The sequence below is a fragment of the Orycteropus afer genome, unplaced genomic scaffold (genome assembly GCF_000298275.1).
Source record: "Orycteropus afer afer isolate SDZICR_OR568_19922 unplaced genomic scaffold, OryAfe1.0 scaffold00008, whole genome shotgun sequence".
NCBI classification, from domain to species: Eukaryota; Metazoa; Chordata; class Mammalia; order Tubulidentata; family Orycteropodidae; genus Orycteropus; species Orycteropus afer.
The window spans coordinates 24,903,932-24,921,207 of record NW_006921595.1 but is presented as its reverse complement, the minus strand read 5'-3'; the positions used below and the strand labels follow the sequence as shown (position 1 = coordinate 24,921,207).

General features: G+C 33.0%; 1 protein-coding gene across 1 annotated transcript in view; it reads right to left on the bottom strand.

The window, feature by feature from the left end:
* The window catches only part of DGKB (diacylglycerol kinase beta), a 913,416-nt gene that overhangs the window by 576,901 nt on the left and 319,239 nt on the right, over window positions 1-17,276 (bottom strand). Inside the window, exons 17-18 of the mRNA XM_007946219.1 lie at window positions 3,084-3,169; window positions 521-610 (exon numbers count right to left, since the gene is read on the bottom strand). Coding sequence (XP_007944410.1) covers window positions 521-610; window positions 3,084-3,169 — 176 coding nt within the window. The remainder of the gene's footprint in view (window positions 1-520; window positions 611-3,083; window positions 3,170-17,276) is intronic.

Below are 17,276 nucleotides of genomic sequence, written 5' to 3'. Positions count from 1 at the left end.
TTTTTTTTTTTTTTTGTCTTCCCACCCTGTATCTCAAGTCCATAGAAATCCTCCATGCATAAAGTGTGTGTCAAAAAAAAAAAAAAAAAAAAAGAATTAATTAATGTACTCTTAGGCAAGTCATTCACTAGTTTTTCATTTTTTTTTTCCTTGTGGTTTTACCACACAGCTCACAGAATAAACATCTGAACATTTACCAGTTACCATCCAATCAATTTTGACTAATGTCAACCCGAAGTTAATCCATGTTATCACATTTTTCAAGCTAGAAAACCAAAAACTAGAGAGTTTTGGAAACTTGTCTGTCCAAGGTCAAGTTAATTAGTATGAAATTAAAATCTAACACCCACAGTCTATCTCTGTCTGCTATCTGTTCCTCTTCCTAGACTATTGTACAAAATTACGTTCTATATATCTGACAGCAATTATATTTCCTAAAATCATGTGGAGGTTATCATTCAGTGAAGAAAGGTAGACTGTGTTTCTACTTTTTGAGCTTTTGTTATTGTAGATGCTTTACCTCCTCCCCACCGCAGGCATCTTGCTAGATCATTGCCGGTCCCAAGAGGCAGAATAGCCACTGGAGGATGCTTGACTACATTGGCCTTTTCTGTGGAAACGAAAAATTAAATGAAAATTTTGAGCACAGGAAGAAAAACAGTAAAAAACAAAAAAACACAGCCTGGAATTAAATGAAACAATTTCATTAGGTACTTATAAACAGAAAAAAAATGTCTTTTATGTGCTTAAATATGGTTATGAATTATTATTATTTGTATATATTTGTAGTAATTTATAAAACACAAATACTATTATTGACAAAGTGGCAGAGGATTTCAAGACTCATATGAAGAAAGCCTTATAAATAACAGCCAAAAATTGTGGCAGAATTTATTTAACTTCATTACAACCCACAGGAATGAAACATAGAAACAGACATATGGGGATGTTATCAGGGTAGAGAGTAAGATTTCATGTAAAGTCTTTTAGCACTCTAAATTCTGGGTGTATTTTACTATTACTAAACCAAACCAAACTCATTGCCATTGAGTCAATTCCAACTCATAGCAACCTCCAGTAGGTCTCCAAAGCTGTAAATCTTTACAGAAGCAGACTGCCTTATCTTTCTTCCACAGAACAGCTGGTGGGTACAAATCACTGACCTTTTGTTCAGCAATAAAATGCTTTAACCACTATACCACCAGAGCTCCTTATTTTACTATAAAGAGTAAAATCTTTTGAAAACAGTGGAATTCCAAATATGAATAAATTGCTACTAATGCCTTAGTGTTGTTTCTACCTGTAGTGCTGCTTTGTGTCAGACTAAATTGACCACAACATAAGAGTTGGGTAACACCAAGATCAGCAGGTTTTCAACTTTGCATAACACAGTGATTTGGGTTCAGAGCAGTAAGATCTCTGCCACTGAAATTCTTTTGTGAAAATCATCACACATCTTCAATGGATCCCACAAACATGTATTATATTACTTTTCTTTCCTTTCTTTTTTTTTTTTTCTTCTCCCTCCTCAGAGCCTCTCAAAGTCAATATGTGTATGTGTGTTTACACTGATTATGTGGGGGTACCACAGTGTAACAGACAAGGTGTCGATTTCAGAGGCTAAAACAAGTACAAAAACAACCTACTATTTTACCTAAAATCACCAAAGTCCTCTGGCACTTCTCAACCAACTCTTAATTTTAACAATTCTTGAATTCTAGTTTTTCCCCTTAATATAATTTAAAAATATTGTTTATGTCTTTTCTTGGAAAGCCTAGAAACATGTTCCATTTTTTTTTTAGTATTAGTCGAGATTTAAGCTGTTTGATGCTTACCAAAAGTGCCCTGACAACATGTACAAACATGAAGTTTCTTTCAATTTATATATATATATATATATACAAATTGAAACAAACCCACCAGCCACTCCTCAGAAGGAAGGTTGGGCAATCTGTAGTGATACCGCCTCGGAAACCCAAGGAGGGGTCGCTATGAGAAGTCAGGTCTGACTCAATGGCACACAACAACAACAACAAATATATATGTGTATATTTAACAGGATTGGTCAAGGCAATAACTGAAATAAAGAGCTAAGGAAGTAAACATTTATTTTGGAATGATCTCTGTATAAAGACTATTCATGATCTATTTTTTGAACTAGTAATCAGTTCAGAATTTGCTCTGAAATTCAGGTTATTTTGTTCTTTTCTCTGATATATGAAGTTTTTTTTTTTTTTTTTTAGTGTGTGTATAACACATGCCTACCTTTTTCCTCCAATCATGTACCTGTTTTGTTTGTTTATAAAAATGTTTATAATAATGAAGAGTTTTATGTTTGACTGAAATATATATATATATATATATATAGAGAGAGAGAGAGAGAGAGAGAGAGAGAGAGAGAATAAGGTTAAAAGTCTGGTTTCTAAACCCAGGTCCATTAGTTGATTCACATAAGACTGTTTTAATTAGTTAACTTTCTCAAGCCTTAGATTCCCTATACCTAAATGGGAATATTAATAACATCTCTGTCATTGATTTGTGAGGATTACACAAAATGATAAAGATGAAAAGATGAGGTAAAATCTTAGCACAAGGTCTGCCAGATAATAAATTATCTGATAAATTAGCATTGATAATGATGACAATGATGATGATGGAGATGGGAATGTGCACAGAAAGTTAGATGCAGTGCTCCCATGATTAAACAAAACAAACATAAATACCTGACATATTCTTTATCACAAACACTAAGATTTCCAATCTACCTACAAAACCTTTGGCTCTCTATACATTGAAACAAATGCATTTTGTAGAACCCAATCTGAAAACAATTTTGAGGACCTAAAAAGTGTTATGAGAAATTATTCAGAATTTTCAGATATTATAAAATATTATTTCAACTAAATATATAAAACACAGAAGAATATACTAAACCAGAAAATAGTGTGCAACATGCTGGGTGCCCAATTCTATCACTATACCATCTGTCGATAATGATGCATTAATAAAATAAATAAATAAAATGCAAAGAAGTTAAGGTTACTACTCTCACCCCAGCCATGCTAAATATTTGTCTTCATTACCTATGCAGTCCAAAATCCATCCCACAGTTCCATCTCCACCACAGGCCAACACTCGGAAGTCAGGAACATCACGGAAAAAATTTAACCTGCAAAAATAAGTATGTCATGGCATATGACTGACATTTTAAAATTAGGATTTTTTCAGTTATATAGTCTTAGTATTTTATTCAATAAAATAAATTTTTGTTTTATGAAGACAATAAAATTTCTCAATGATTTTATTGTAAAATATTTAATAAAATTCTAAAATGAATTTATTAGGATTTTAATTTAAATATATTTTGTAATTATACATTCTAGATGCTATAATGAATATATTTTACTTTTTATTTTTCTATAATCTTTAAGGTACAAAAAGCAAAATTAACAAGTTACAGTTTTTGATAATATGTTCTCCCAGATGTGATCTACAGTTCATGTAATTCAAAATGACAGATACCACTTTATTTTAATAATTTTTATCAAACAAAAAATATTTTTTGACCTATTTAAATGTAACTATTTTATCAATAAATACATAAAGTCGTTGACAATTTTTTGCTTATTACAATGCTAGGAGAAACTGATCAGGCTGTAGTTGGAGTACTACCTTACTGATTCAATTTCATTCTGATTTAGAACTTGCAAATAGGAAGCAGGATTAACCTTCTCTTTTGACCCAGTCTACAGTGTTTGCTACCCAGGAACACTCAAGCCTAATTGCTGGGTCCGTGGTAATAAATGCTCACTATTTCTCCTGCCACTACACTCAGCATGGTTATTAATACAACCTAACTTGGAAATAGTCACAAAGGTAAGTAAAAGCAGCCAGTTACTTACACAATCATAAATGCCTATTTTCTTATAATAAAATAATTCAAATATGACAATAATATTTGGAATTGGCCACTTCCCCATTCCCTGCCACAGAGATAACAATTGATAACATATTGTGCAATCATCCAAGATATATTTCTATAACATTTTCATATATAATGTATGCACATAGATCTTTATTACACAAAAATTTCAAATATGAATGAGATCATGCTATAAATACTGCACATTTACTTGTTTTCTTTTTTAACTTAAAATGTGCAAAGCATTTTTTCTATGTAAGCACATATAATTTCACATAATAATGTATAAAAAATTAATGTTATATAGGATATACATTTTTTTTCTTTTTGAATTTTTAAAATATCTCCAGTGATTCACTATTAATTTAAAAAAATGTAGCTAACATTATTTGAAGTTAATTTTTGAGGTCATATGTATGTGTTTTTGAAGGCTAATTTTCTTGAAGGGAACTTTTCTACTTAAACTATCATATTGCCCTTTGAATGGCTCCTATTGTAAAATATGTAGGTCCCATTTCCTTGCACCTACAAAACACTATACATATTAACATCTTTGATTACTCTGAACAATGAGTGAAAGACAGCATCTTGGTTTTTTTTAATTATTATTATTAAACTTGAACTTCCTTGTTTACTAGTGAGATAGAGCATATTTCAGTTTCCTGAAATTGTGTGACCTCTTCTGTAAATTGCATTTTCAAAAGATGCACCCCTTTCTTCTCTTTTCTCTTTGAGTTGTTTGATTTTTGTTCTAGAAATTCTTTACATATTATGAGTGAAAGTTTGCATTTAAATTAGCCTCAATAAAATAGGTGCTCAAAATGATTCAAGCAGTACATAAAATAGAAAATATATAAAATCACCTGAAATTCCACCGTGAATGTAAACATGAATATTTAATATAACTTCCATGAATTTCCTTATGTACCGTATTGTAGATATTTACACTTAGATATGTTGCAAATATCTTTTTCCAGTCCACTGTCAATTTTTTTGTTTTTATTTTTGCTTATATCATGTATGGGAACTCTGGTGGCAATCGTACCTAAGGCATTTGACTACTAATCAGGAAGCTGGTGGTTCAAACTCACCAGCCACTTCTCGGAAGGAATATTAGGCAATCTACTTCTGTAGAGATACTCCCTCGGAAACCCAAGGAGGGGTTGCTATGATTCAGATTCTACTCGGTGACAGTGAGTTTGGTTTTTGGTTTATATCACGTATAATATAATAAATACTTGAATAGCAAACACCATCCCAGGAGCTAGAACATTTCCTATACCTAATATATACACCTCTGTGTGCATTTCCCCATAGTACCTCATTTTCTCCTTCACAGAGGTAAGCATTATTTTTAATTTTGGGCTATTATGTACATACCATAAGTAACATACTGTTATTTTTTTTTCACATTTTCCACTTATCGTTGTTATCAAAATTCATTCCTGTTGTAGCTGATGTCCTTTTATCTCTACTACTATTTTCTGAACTATTTATGTGAATACACCTTTAGAATCCATGGCAATAGGCCTTTGTATTGTTTATTTATTTATTTTTTTCCTAAAAAGTGCTGCATTCTTGGACATACTTTCTAATGCATGGGCAATGGCTATTTTTGATGTAGATTATTGTTGTTGTTGATGTAGATTATACTAATGTGCAACTCTGCAACACAAAGTCATATAGTTTCCCTCAAAAACCACCAAGTCCATCTTCTCTAACACTTGTTATTGTCACAGTTCTAATTTCAGGCATTTCTTCAGTTGTGAAATGGCTTTTCATGTCTTCGTCTTTTTTTTTTTCCTACTGTTTTATAACTTGTTGATTTGTATCATTCTAAATGTTCTTGTTTTCAATCCCGCTTGATTTTATGTTTTGCAATATTTTCTAGAAGCTAAAGTCTTATTCTACTATTCTCATTAATGTTTCTTTTAATGAAAACAGGTTGAGTTTCAATGTGTTCACATTTATCAATCTTTCCATAAGTTTTAGAACTTTAGCCTGTCTTGCGTAAGGAAAGTTTCCTTAACTCAGAAATTAGAAAGGGATTGATACATATTCTCTCTTAAAATGTTCAGTTTTACTTTTCTTATCTCTCTCTCTATATATATTTTTTCTCTTCCTTTCTTTTGGCTATCTTGCACCATTTTCATTTTCAGTTTATTTTGTTTACTACATCTTCCCATTTGCTAATAATTCAACATTCAGACATGTGCTTTTCATCATAAGTCAAATTTTCATATATGGGTACATTTTCTTTTGGACTGTGTATTGTGCTGTTCATGGATTTGTCCATCCTCATACTAATATTACGTACCTCTAATTACTATAGCTTTATAATGAGTCTTCATAACGCATAGGGCATGTCTCTCTGCTACTTCTTCCACTGAAGAATCATAGTTAATATATTCTCTTTCCTTTTCTATAAACAACAGTTTCTTTACATAAAGTTAATCTGTCACATTCTATGAAAATAAAAACCAATACAAAAAAAAATCAAAATTTTTATTGGAGTTGCATTAAAACTATAGATCAATTTTGGGAGAAATATGACTATGATATTAATTATGTTCTCTTTTTAATAAGAATGAGGTGATTCAATTTATTTAGGTATTCTTTAATGTCCTTCATAAGAACTTCTAATTTTTTCTTACAAGTCTTATACATATTCTGTTAAATTTATCCTTGGTTGTTTTACAGGTTTACTTAATATTGTAACAGTTTCTAAACTATGTTTAATGACATTAATATTAATGTTTTTTTTTTTGCAGGCAGGTATACAAAAATAGTAATTTTACATGTTGATCTTACATATTCTCATTTTACATATTCTGTTAGTTTTAAAGGGAATACTTACAGCATTTTGCCATTTAGGACAATATTTGTTGATTGTGTTCTCTTTTCTTTTCTTTTTTTTTTTTTCTTTTCTGGTTGACACTATTATTAATGAATTTCCCATCCACTTCTAGTGTAGTAAGAATTTTTATCTTGAATGAGTGCTAAATATTTTTGCACCTTTTGAGATGTTCACATGGCTACTCTCTGTTACTGTGCGGATCTACATTTATATACTTCTGCATTATTAAAACATGCTTAGAATCTTTTCAGTCACCTAATTGGTCATTGTGTATTATTTTTACAGAAAATTTGTTTTGTGAACTGTTTATTCTTTTCTAGAAGTTTGGCATCTATATTCATAAGCACAATGAAACTTCTATTTTTCTTTCTCATACAACCTCTCTCTCTTTTTTTTTTTTTTTAATCAAAATTACATTCCTTTATAAAATGAGTTGCAGAGGATGCCCTCATTTTCTATTGTTTGACAGAATTTGTATAAGTTTGAAAATGTTTTAAATTGTCAACACATATCTAAAACAGTCTACGTTCTGGTGAGCCTCTTATGTGGAAAGGTTTTACACAATTGTTTTCATTTCTTTAATAATTATTAAAAAAAAATCCATACCTCTTCATTTTCATCAGTTATATAAATGTAGCTATTTACCTATCTCTCCTAAGTTCTCCACTTACGGGCATTGTAGTCTAAGAAAACTTTTCAAAATATGCTAGGAGCCAAATAGTTTATCTGTGAGCTAATTTCTTCTGGTGAATGCCTAACTATCCATTTGACTCACCATTGTTCTTCTATTCCATGATGATGTTTCATCTGTTATTCATTCTTGTTTTCTTTTAAAATTGTCATCTTTGGTTCTTCAGCGGCATCCTACCCCCAAACATAAACCCATGTGACTGTCAGAGTAGCTTAGTCTCTGCAATTCCATTGCTAAATGGATTGAAAAATTGACCTCTCTTTATCTCAACCTTTAAATCCATTCAATCCATGCAGTTTTCCATAGAGATTCATTCATTACGTCATTCATTCAGTCTGGAAAATTAATTAATCATTCTGAGCCTGTTACCTTATCTTTAAAATGGAGTTATCATCACCTGGTCACTGAGCTATTTTCAGAAATAAACAAAATAGTGCATGCAAATTATGTTATACTTTCTCCAAGATACTAAAAAAAATAAAAAATAAAATACTGGTAATGAGTCTATTTCAACTCATAGTGACTCCTATTGGGTTTCTAGGGTGGTAAATCTTTACAGAAGGAGATCGCCTCATCTGCCTCCTGCAGAGTGGCTGATGGGTTTGAACTGCAAACCTTCTGGTTAGCAGTCAAATGCTTTAGGACTGCACCACCAGAGTATCACTGCTAATATCCCTAGGATATTGGCAATTTAATTATATTTTCCCTTCACTAAAAGTTGTGTACTTTTGTCAACATGCCATTCCTCTGTGCTTCCCACTCCCTTTTCTCGGTGTTTTGTCAGAATACTCCCAAAGGGAACTCCCTAACATGGAAATTTAAATTGGACAGTATGGAGAGTCCTCCTAGTTCCAATCTGAAACTGTAGCCAGTGGACAATAATGAAACCTGCTTACAACATTGGAAACAGAAAGTGAAGATGAAGACACAGCTCTGATGGGGGCCAAGCATGACCGAGACTGATCAAGGTCAAAATATAAGATTGTACTTGGTCACTGATTCATTAAAGCTGCACACACCAGCAGATGTGAGGCTCTAGCTTTAAGTGAGTGAATGAAGAATGACTGTTAAACAGTTGCTCTTGGAAAGTGACATATATGCCCACTTGTGGAAATTTTGTCATTGTGCCCTGTATTTTTCACCTCTCAATTTCAAAAGGTTTGCTTAAATAATTAGTAATTATAAACATTTTGCAATGCAATAATGTGCATAGCACATACTGAATTTATTCTGAGGAGGAGATATTTATGAAAGTGACTTAGAATTAAAACTTAAAATGATTTATGAAGCAGATGAATTATCCTTGAGTTTTTAATGTTGGTCATTGTAGAATTGGTTCTCCTAGACATTTTACTATCTATCCACAATAGATATTTTTAAAACAGGTCCTTCATCACCATATATGTTTTACAGCTCTGTGTTAGATGCTTTGTTATCATATTTTCTCAACAGCCACTACTACAGCTCTCCCTAATGAACAGTGGATATTCAATATCAGTAGAAACAAATTGAGATAAATTCCAGGTGAGATTGCAGACAGCTACTTCCCATTTTTAATACATTTTAAGATAGCATTTATATGGAAACATTAGTAAGCTTGCATTTGTGCATAACAGTACTAAAAATAGAGCACCAGAAAATTTTTTTTCAAGAAAGAAGTTGGGAAAACTAGATTGATTCCATAATCTTAGAAAGAATCTTATAGTCAGATTTCTTAAATACAATGTGTAGGGATTTCTTTATATTCCAATTTCATGTTTTCTTAAGCCAAAGAAAATAAATGATATTGTCATTTATCTATAATTCGTTTTATCATACTGGAAATCAGATTGAACATTTAAAAATGGAAAAATGCATGGCCATGTACACAGTTCATATTTTCATTACATATTATAAAATGATATTATTGGATACTTAGAAGAAACTAACATGAGATTCATAAATAGTGTTACATAGATACAGGTGCATAGTGAATGTTTATTTAATTATACATATTCATAACACTTTGTATGGGAGAATTGCAAGTTTGAAGGACCAAAAATTACTTCATCATCTGCTATCAACTCTCCTCTTCTTTTTCTTCCTTCTTATTTAAGAAAATAGTTTACTTCAAGAGTTTGCTTTAAAAGAGGTGTATATTCTGATTTAAGTATTCTGACCTAGAGGGAAGCATACTTACCTCCTATTACACAGTTCAATTTGTGTTCATACTTGCATGCACACAGCTACATATTAATCTTAAAGTTACAAAATTAGATAATTGTCACAATTCTCTCACTATAATCAGGCTGAATTTCCAGGTTGGTGATGTTCCTTTTGATTTTGAATATATATTTATAGTCTAGAAAGCATATCCTTAATAATGTCTATCTTTCTTTTCCTATCTCCAGATTGCATCTATACATGCCTTAATCTAATTGACATTATTGCTCTTGAAGCCACTTTAAAAAATCTAGGCATGAAGCATTTATGTCTCTAAAAGTCTTAGTCTCTATCTAATCTGCATTTAACAATTTTAATTCATTTTTTCCTGTGATGTTGATATGTCAGCTTCAAAGGGATGCCTCTTCAACTGTAATGTGCATCCACCATTATTTCAGCCTATAGAAAGATCAATCATAATAATGCCCTCCCATGTCATAGATTACATAACTTCTAACAAAAAATTATAAACCTTAGGTAAACTAACAAAGGCCTCTGAATAGTGAAACATGGATCTTTTCTCCAGCTGCCCCTGAATCAACCTGAATCAACTATTATCCCTTCCTCTGTGAGATGAGTAAAAAAAAAAGTTCAGATTTCCCAACATCTTTTAAGACATAATGCATTGGTTGATAGATGTACAAAGTTAATTCTAGAGCTGTATTACCAGAAAGGAAAATTCTGGTGCAAGGCAGGCAATTTCATGTGCCACTTTAAATTGTGGCAACAGGTTATGATTTTTGTTACTTTTATTAACCTGTAGAATTTTAATATACAGGCAGAAATTTATTTTTAAATTCTACCCCTATAGTGACTAAGGCAAAACAAAATTATTTATACATTTCATTGTGGGGCAGAGGCTTACAGGATTGTCTGCATCGTATTTTGTAATTAATAACAAAAGATCGAATGACTCAGTATAGTGCTTCACTTTTACATTAGAAAAATAACAACTCTTGTTTTTTCCAGAAATTTCCAGTAGAACTGGATTACATTTTGGCTCACATTTTCTTAGCTCTTTAAGTATTTTGTTCAGATTTCTGACAGTACAAGATTCCATAAAAAGAAACACATGCAATGGACCATAAGTTCTGAATCAGGAGAGATTTTATTTAAATAAAATATGCTATATTTTCTGTAATATAAAATTATTTTTAGATAAAGTAAGTAATAAATATGTAGAATATGTTATATATTTTTAAGTTATGCATTCATTTTAATGGGAGAACATATTCGGAGGCTTCACTATGGAAATATGTGTAATATTTGGAATAGGTGAATCTGTAGGTTGTTAAATTTTACTTTTAAAATTATATATATTTTTGCATTTGGTTTAGGTACTTGAAACTAAAGATTTCTGTAAAGCTGCTATCTCACAGTTTTTTATACCTAATTATACTGAACTATCTGGAAAATGATTTACATAATTTAAAAATATTATTTTGTAATTTATTTCAATTTAAAAAGTACTTGTTATTTAGAGATGATATGAGAATAAACTATCTGTATTTTCATGAAGCTTAGAATCAGAGGGGAACAGATATCACAAGTATATAAAAATCTTGATATTAACTTTTCCTAAGTCAGGAGTGCGAGTGGTACAATGGGTAAGGCATTTGGCTACTAACCAGAAGGTCAGCAGTTCAAACCCATCAGCTGCTCTGTGAGCAGAAGATGAGGCGATCTACTTCTGTAAAGTTTTATAGCCTTGGAAACCCCATAGGGGTCACTATGAGTCAGAATTGACTCAATGTCAGTGGGTTTGGGGAAGTTCCAGCAGATTGTGCAGTAGATACAATAGCTAACTCACTCACTCACTCACTGTCATCAAGTCAGATCCGACTCATAGCGACCCCTCCTTGGTTTTCTGAGGCGGTATCACTACGGAAGTAGATTGCCCAACTTTCCTTCCAAGGAGTGTCCGGTGGGTTTACACTGCCAGCCTTCTGGTTAGCAGTCAAATGCCTTAGGCACTATGCCACCAGAGCTCCTAGATACAACAGCAAGAGATGTGCATATTTATTTTAACGTTGTGATGAGAAAAAAAAAATTTACTCTAGGAACACTAAAGAGGAATATATATGTTATATTTCATCATTCCTAACAAATATGCACCTTCAAGGAGTATATTCAATTATATCACAATAAGCACCATCAGGAAAAAGAACTATTTTTACAACACAGACTGTAGTTTCAGACATCCTTAAATAGAAGACTTGGGGACAGAGTGAGAGAATAATGGAAACAAACAATAAAACATGCATTGTAGTGTTAAAAATAATGAGAGATAAAAATGAAAGTATTCACAGAGTTTTGAAATTCTAATAGGTAATTCAGACTAGAGATTAGTATCTTTTCAATATATCAAAAAATGACTGTTCTTATGAATAAAGAAAAAAACATTAAGGGAGTGTGAGAGGGTGGATGCATTAAAAAAAAAGGGAAATAAATTTACATGATAAAGAGGAAAAAAAATATTTTTTTTAAAAAAAAGAATAACTGATGGTTCAAGGTGGCATATGGAATATATATAAATAAATCCATTGTAGCATTGGTAAAATAAGAAACAAACTAGAAATGGTAATGAAACTAAAATGTATAAATCTCATGTGGTATTACATTCATAGAGAGATTTTATGGAAAAGAGTAACTTGCAATGTAATACACTGAAAGAACCACTGAGAAAGGACACACTCCTAGGAGACTGATGATAAGGGATAGCTACAAACATGGATGGGAGGAGTTAGGCAGTGGGCAAGTCAGTGACAGGACTGAACAGTATAGCTGGTGGAGTAGTGCCTAAAGCACTTGACTGCTAGCCAGAAGGCTGGCAGTTCAAACCCACCAACCACTCCTCAGAAGGAAGGTTGGGCAATCTACTCCCATAGTGATACTGCCTCAGAAACCCAAGGAGGGGTTGCTATGAGTCAGATCTGACTGGACAGCAGTGAGTTTGGTTTTTGGTTATGGTTCTTCTAAGTATAGCTTCCTGTGGCATTTGCATCTAGGATAACAACAGAGAACGAGCTCTCCAAATGAAGTGAAAGTCTGCTACTGGAGACTCTCAGTGTGGTCTTTACCATTCTCATTGTAATAAAAATGAAAATCAAAATTCAATAAAAATTAATTCAAACACATTTTTTAAGAACTGAATATAATGGCGAGAGTAAATGTCACTAAATTTTGAGAGAAAAATTTGAGAGTTAGAACAGAGGAGCTCTGGTAGCATAGTGCCTAAGGCACTTGACTGATAACCAGAGGCTGGCGTTTCAAACCCACCAGCCACTCCTCAGAAGGAAGATGGGGCAATCTACTTCTGTAGTGATATTGCCTCGGAAACCCAAGGTGGGGTCGCTATGAGTTGGGTTGGACTCGATGGCACACAAAAACAACAACAACAACATAACAAAACAGTAGATCTATCATAAGAATCAACAAATGTATCAATCATGCAAAAAGAATGACAGCAATACTTTGACAAACATATAATTTTATCATATGATGAAATAGCTCAGAATAATGGAATTTAATATAAAATGTAAAAGCACCAAAAGATATATAAAAATATTTCAATAACCTTAACCAAAGGAAGAAGTTTCCTTAAACTTAAATAAAATTGAGAAATAATTTAGCATGGAATTTTCAGACAAGGCCAAGTGAAAATTTTAAATGTTTATATGGACAAAATACACACACACACACACACACACAGATTTATACATAAATAATATGTGTTAGATGTTTTCTGCTAACCATGCTCTCTTCTGAAGGTATTTCTATAAACACGCTATGCTAATTTTTTGTTTGTTGCTGTGAAACATTAGCATAACATTGTTTGTGTAAAAATGCAATAAGGAAAACACAAACGATAAACTGGAAGAAAATATCTGAAACATACACAAAATGATAAGGTTAATATTTATGTAAAAATATCTTAAAATAAACATGAAAAAAACTAATACATGAAAGGAAAATGGTCAAATAAGAGAGTACACAGTTTACATAAGAAATACAAAAGTGCAGCACACATAAGCAAAGATGTATGTCCAGAACATGTTGTTTTACTATTATAATCATTTTTTTTCCTTATTTGATTATGAGTATTCAAACAGGTAAAGTGGAGTGTCAGAGACAAAGGGGAAGACCTTCAACAAGACGGATTGAAACAGTGGCTGCAACGATGGGCTCAAATATAGCAAATACTGTGAGAACGGCTCACCACCAGGCAGTGTTTCGTTCTGTTGTACAAGGGGTCACCTTGAATCAGAGCCAAATCGACAGCAACTAACAACATCAACATTCAAACTGAATTGTTGGGTTGGTCTATCAAGCAATGTAACCCACTATATTGACCCAAACAAAGGGATAGCATTTGAACAAAGCTATACTAATTAGATACTTTTTTTCTGGATTTTAAATTATCTACAGGGTGACACAAAGATCAAAATAAGTTGCTGATTCATCCATGTGTGGGAACCTGCAAAGAGGGTAGTGAAAAAGACTGATGGTTGTCTAAGAATTGACAGTTATTTTTTGTAAATTTATTTTGGAAGTTATTTCAGTTGTCATGACTTTTCCAAATGCGCATATTAGTATAGCCTATCACGTCGCTATGAGTCGGGGCTGACTCGAAGGCACATAACAACAACAACAACATCACATCTGTAATATAGATTAATCAATTAAATCTGTACATAATTACCTGTAAATTTCTTTTAAGAAATTCAAATGCCTGGGTCCAAACATTATATATTTTGATCCTGGCTACACTGTCCCCCTTTCTCAACCCTTAACTCATAGAGATTTCACAATTCTTTATTTTAAAATATTTTTTAAAAAAATAGTTTATCAATGCCTCTCCATGATATATCAGAACTTGATGATGCTTTGACAGTATAATTGCATTTGATATTAGTTCTAGCATAGGAGAGAATGGTATTTTACTGTTGTGTTGTTGTTATGTGCCGTCGAGTCGGCCCCGACTCATAGCGACCCCTCCTTGGGTTTCCGAGGCAGTATCACTACAGAAGTAGGATTGCCCACCTTCCTTCCGAGGAGTGGCTGGTGGGTTTGAACCGCCAACCTTCTGGTTAGCAGTCAAGCGCCTTAGGCACTATGCTACCAGAGCTCCTGATATTTTTTACTACTGGGTAGTATTTCCAGCAATATAGTTTGTTGTTTACTTCTTCTGGATAGAAAGATGTTCTGAGTTTAGGATATACACTGATTCAACTGTGGTGGCTAGAAATATTTCATACTGTAAATATAAAGTTGGAAAATACAAAAACAGAGAATGAATTTAAAAAGAAAAAGAAAAGAAATTATGTTACTGAATTTCTCAGAATGTTCCTATATTGGAGACTCTAAAAGGCACCAAACAAAGATTATATCCATATTGTTCCTCATTTTCCCTGGAGTACTCATTGTCATCACATTTACCAATATGTGAATCCCAGTATGTTATTATACATTTTGGAGTCCAGCCAAATGCTTGTTATTGTTTTTAGATGTCATTGAGTTGGCTTCAACTCATAGTAACAACAGAACAAAATGCTGCTCAGTCCTATGCCAGCCCCACGATCCTTGCTATACCTGAGCCCATCATTGCAGACACTATGTCAATCCATCTTGTTGAGGGCCTTCCCCTTTTTCTTTGACCCTTCACTTTACCAAGCATGATATCCTTCTCCAGGGAATAGTCTCTTCTTACTACATGAACAAAGTATATGAGAAGTCTGGCCATTCTTGCTTCCAAGGAACATTCTGGCTGCACTTCTTCCGGGACAGATGTGTTAGTCCTTTTGGCAGTCGATGGTACTTTCAGTATCCTTCGCCAACACCACAACTCAAATGCATTGACTCTTCTTCAGTCTTCCTTATTCATTGTCCAGCTCTCACATGAATATGAGGCGAGTGATTGTCAGATCTTTAAGGGCAGCCTAATTTCACTGGATCCTTTCATAATAGAAATGCAACCACTGTCCTCACTTCACTGGACATTTGCTCTTTCTTCCCATAATGTCTTTGAATGACTGAAGGGCATACAAGCTGTGGGATGTCATCAAAGACATCATATATAAAGAAAGAAAAAGGTCATTAAAAATAACAAAGGAAGAAAAGACAAAATTGGATGTCAGAAAAGACTCTGAAACATGCTCTTGAACATACAGTAGTAAAAGCAAATAGGAGATGAAATGAACTAAAAGAGTTGAAGAGAAAGTTGAAAAGTGCAGCTCAGGAAGACAAAGTAAAGTAATATAATGAAATGTGCAAAGACCAGGAATTAGAAAATCAAAAGGGAAGAACACACTCAGCATTTCTCAAACTAAGAGAACTAAAGAAAAAAATCGAGCCTCAAGTTGAAATATTGAAGGATTCTATGGGCAAAAAGTAAATGATACAGGAGGAATCAAAGAAAATGAATGGAATACACAAAGCCACTGTTTCAAAAACAATTGGTCAATGTTCAAGCATTTCAGGAAGTATCATATGATTAAGAACCGATGATAGTAAAGGAAGAAGTCCAACCTATACAGAAGGCATTGCTGCAAAATAAGGTTCAAGGAAATGGCAGAATAACAATTGAAATGTTAAAAAAAAAAAAAAAAAAAGATGCAGTGCTAGAATCTCTTACTAGTCTATGCCAAGAAGTTTGCAAGATAGCTATCTAGTCACCCTACTGGAAGAGATCCATGAATCCATGCCCATTCCAAAGAAAGACGATCAAGCAAAATGTATAAATTATTGAACAATATCACTGATATTGCAGGCAAGTAAAATTGTGCTGAAAATAATTCAATAATGGCTGTACAGTACATAAATAGGGAACTGCCAGAAATTCAAGCTGGATTCAGAAGAGGACATAGAATAAGGGATATAATTTCTAATGTCCAATGGATTTTGGCTGAAAGTAAAGAAAAGCAGAAAGATTTAGCTGTGTTTTATTGATGATGTCAATGCATTCAACTGTGTGCATCATAACAAATTATGGATAACATTGCAAAGAATAGGAATTCCAGAACACTTAATTGTGCTCATGAGGAACCTGTACATAGACCAAGAGACAGTTGTTCAAATGGAATATCCCATGGTTTAAAATCAGGAAAGGTGTGTGCCAGGGTTGTATCCTTTCACTAACTCAATCTGTATGTTGAGCAAATAATTTTAGAAGCCAAGCTGTGAACACAGCACCAGAATTGGAGAAAAATTCATTAACAACCTGCAATATTGAGATTTCACAACATCGCTTGCTGAAAGTGAAGAAGACTTGAAGTATTTACTGATGAAGATCAAAAACTGCAGACTTTGATATGTATTACACCTCAACATAAAGAAAACAAAAATCCTCACAGCTTGGCTAATAAGCAACATTGTGATAAACAGAAAATATTGAAGTTGTCAACAAGGATTTCATTTTACTTAGATGTACACTCAACACCCATGGAAACCAAACCAAAAAAAAAAAAAAACCACTGCTGTCAATTATCAATTCAGATCCGACTCATAGCTACCCCTCCCTGGGTTTCCGAGGTAGTATCACTACAGAAGTAGATTGCCCAACCTTCCTTCTGAGGAGTGGCTGGTGGATTTGAACCACTAGTCTT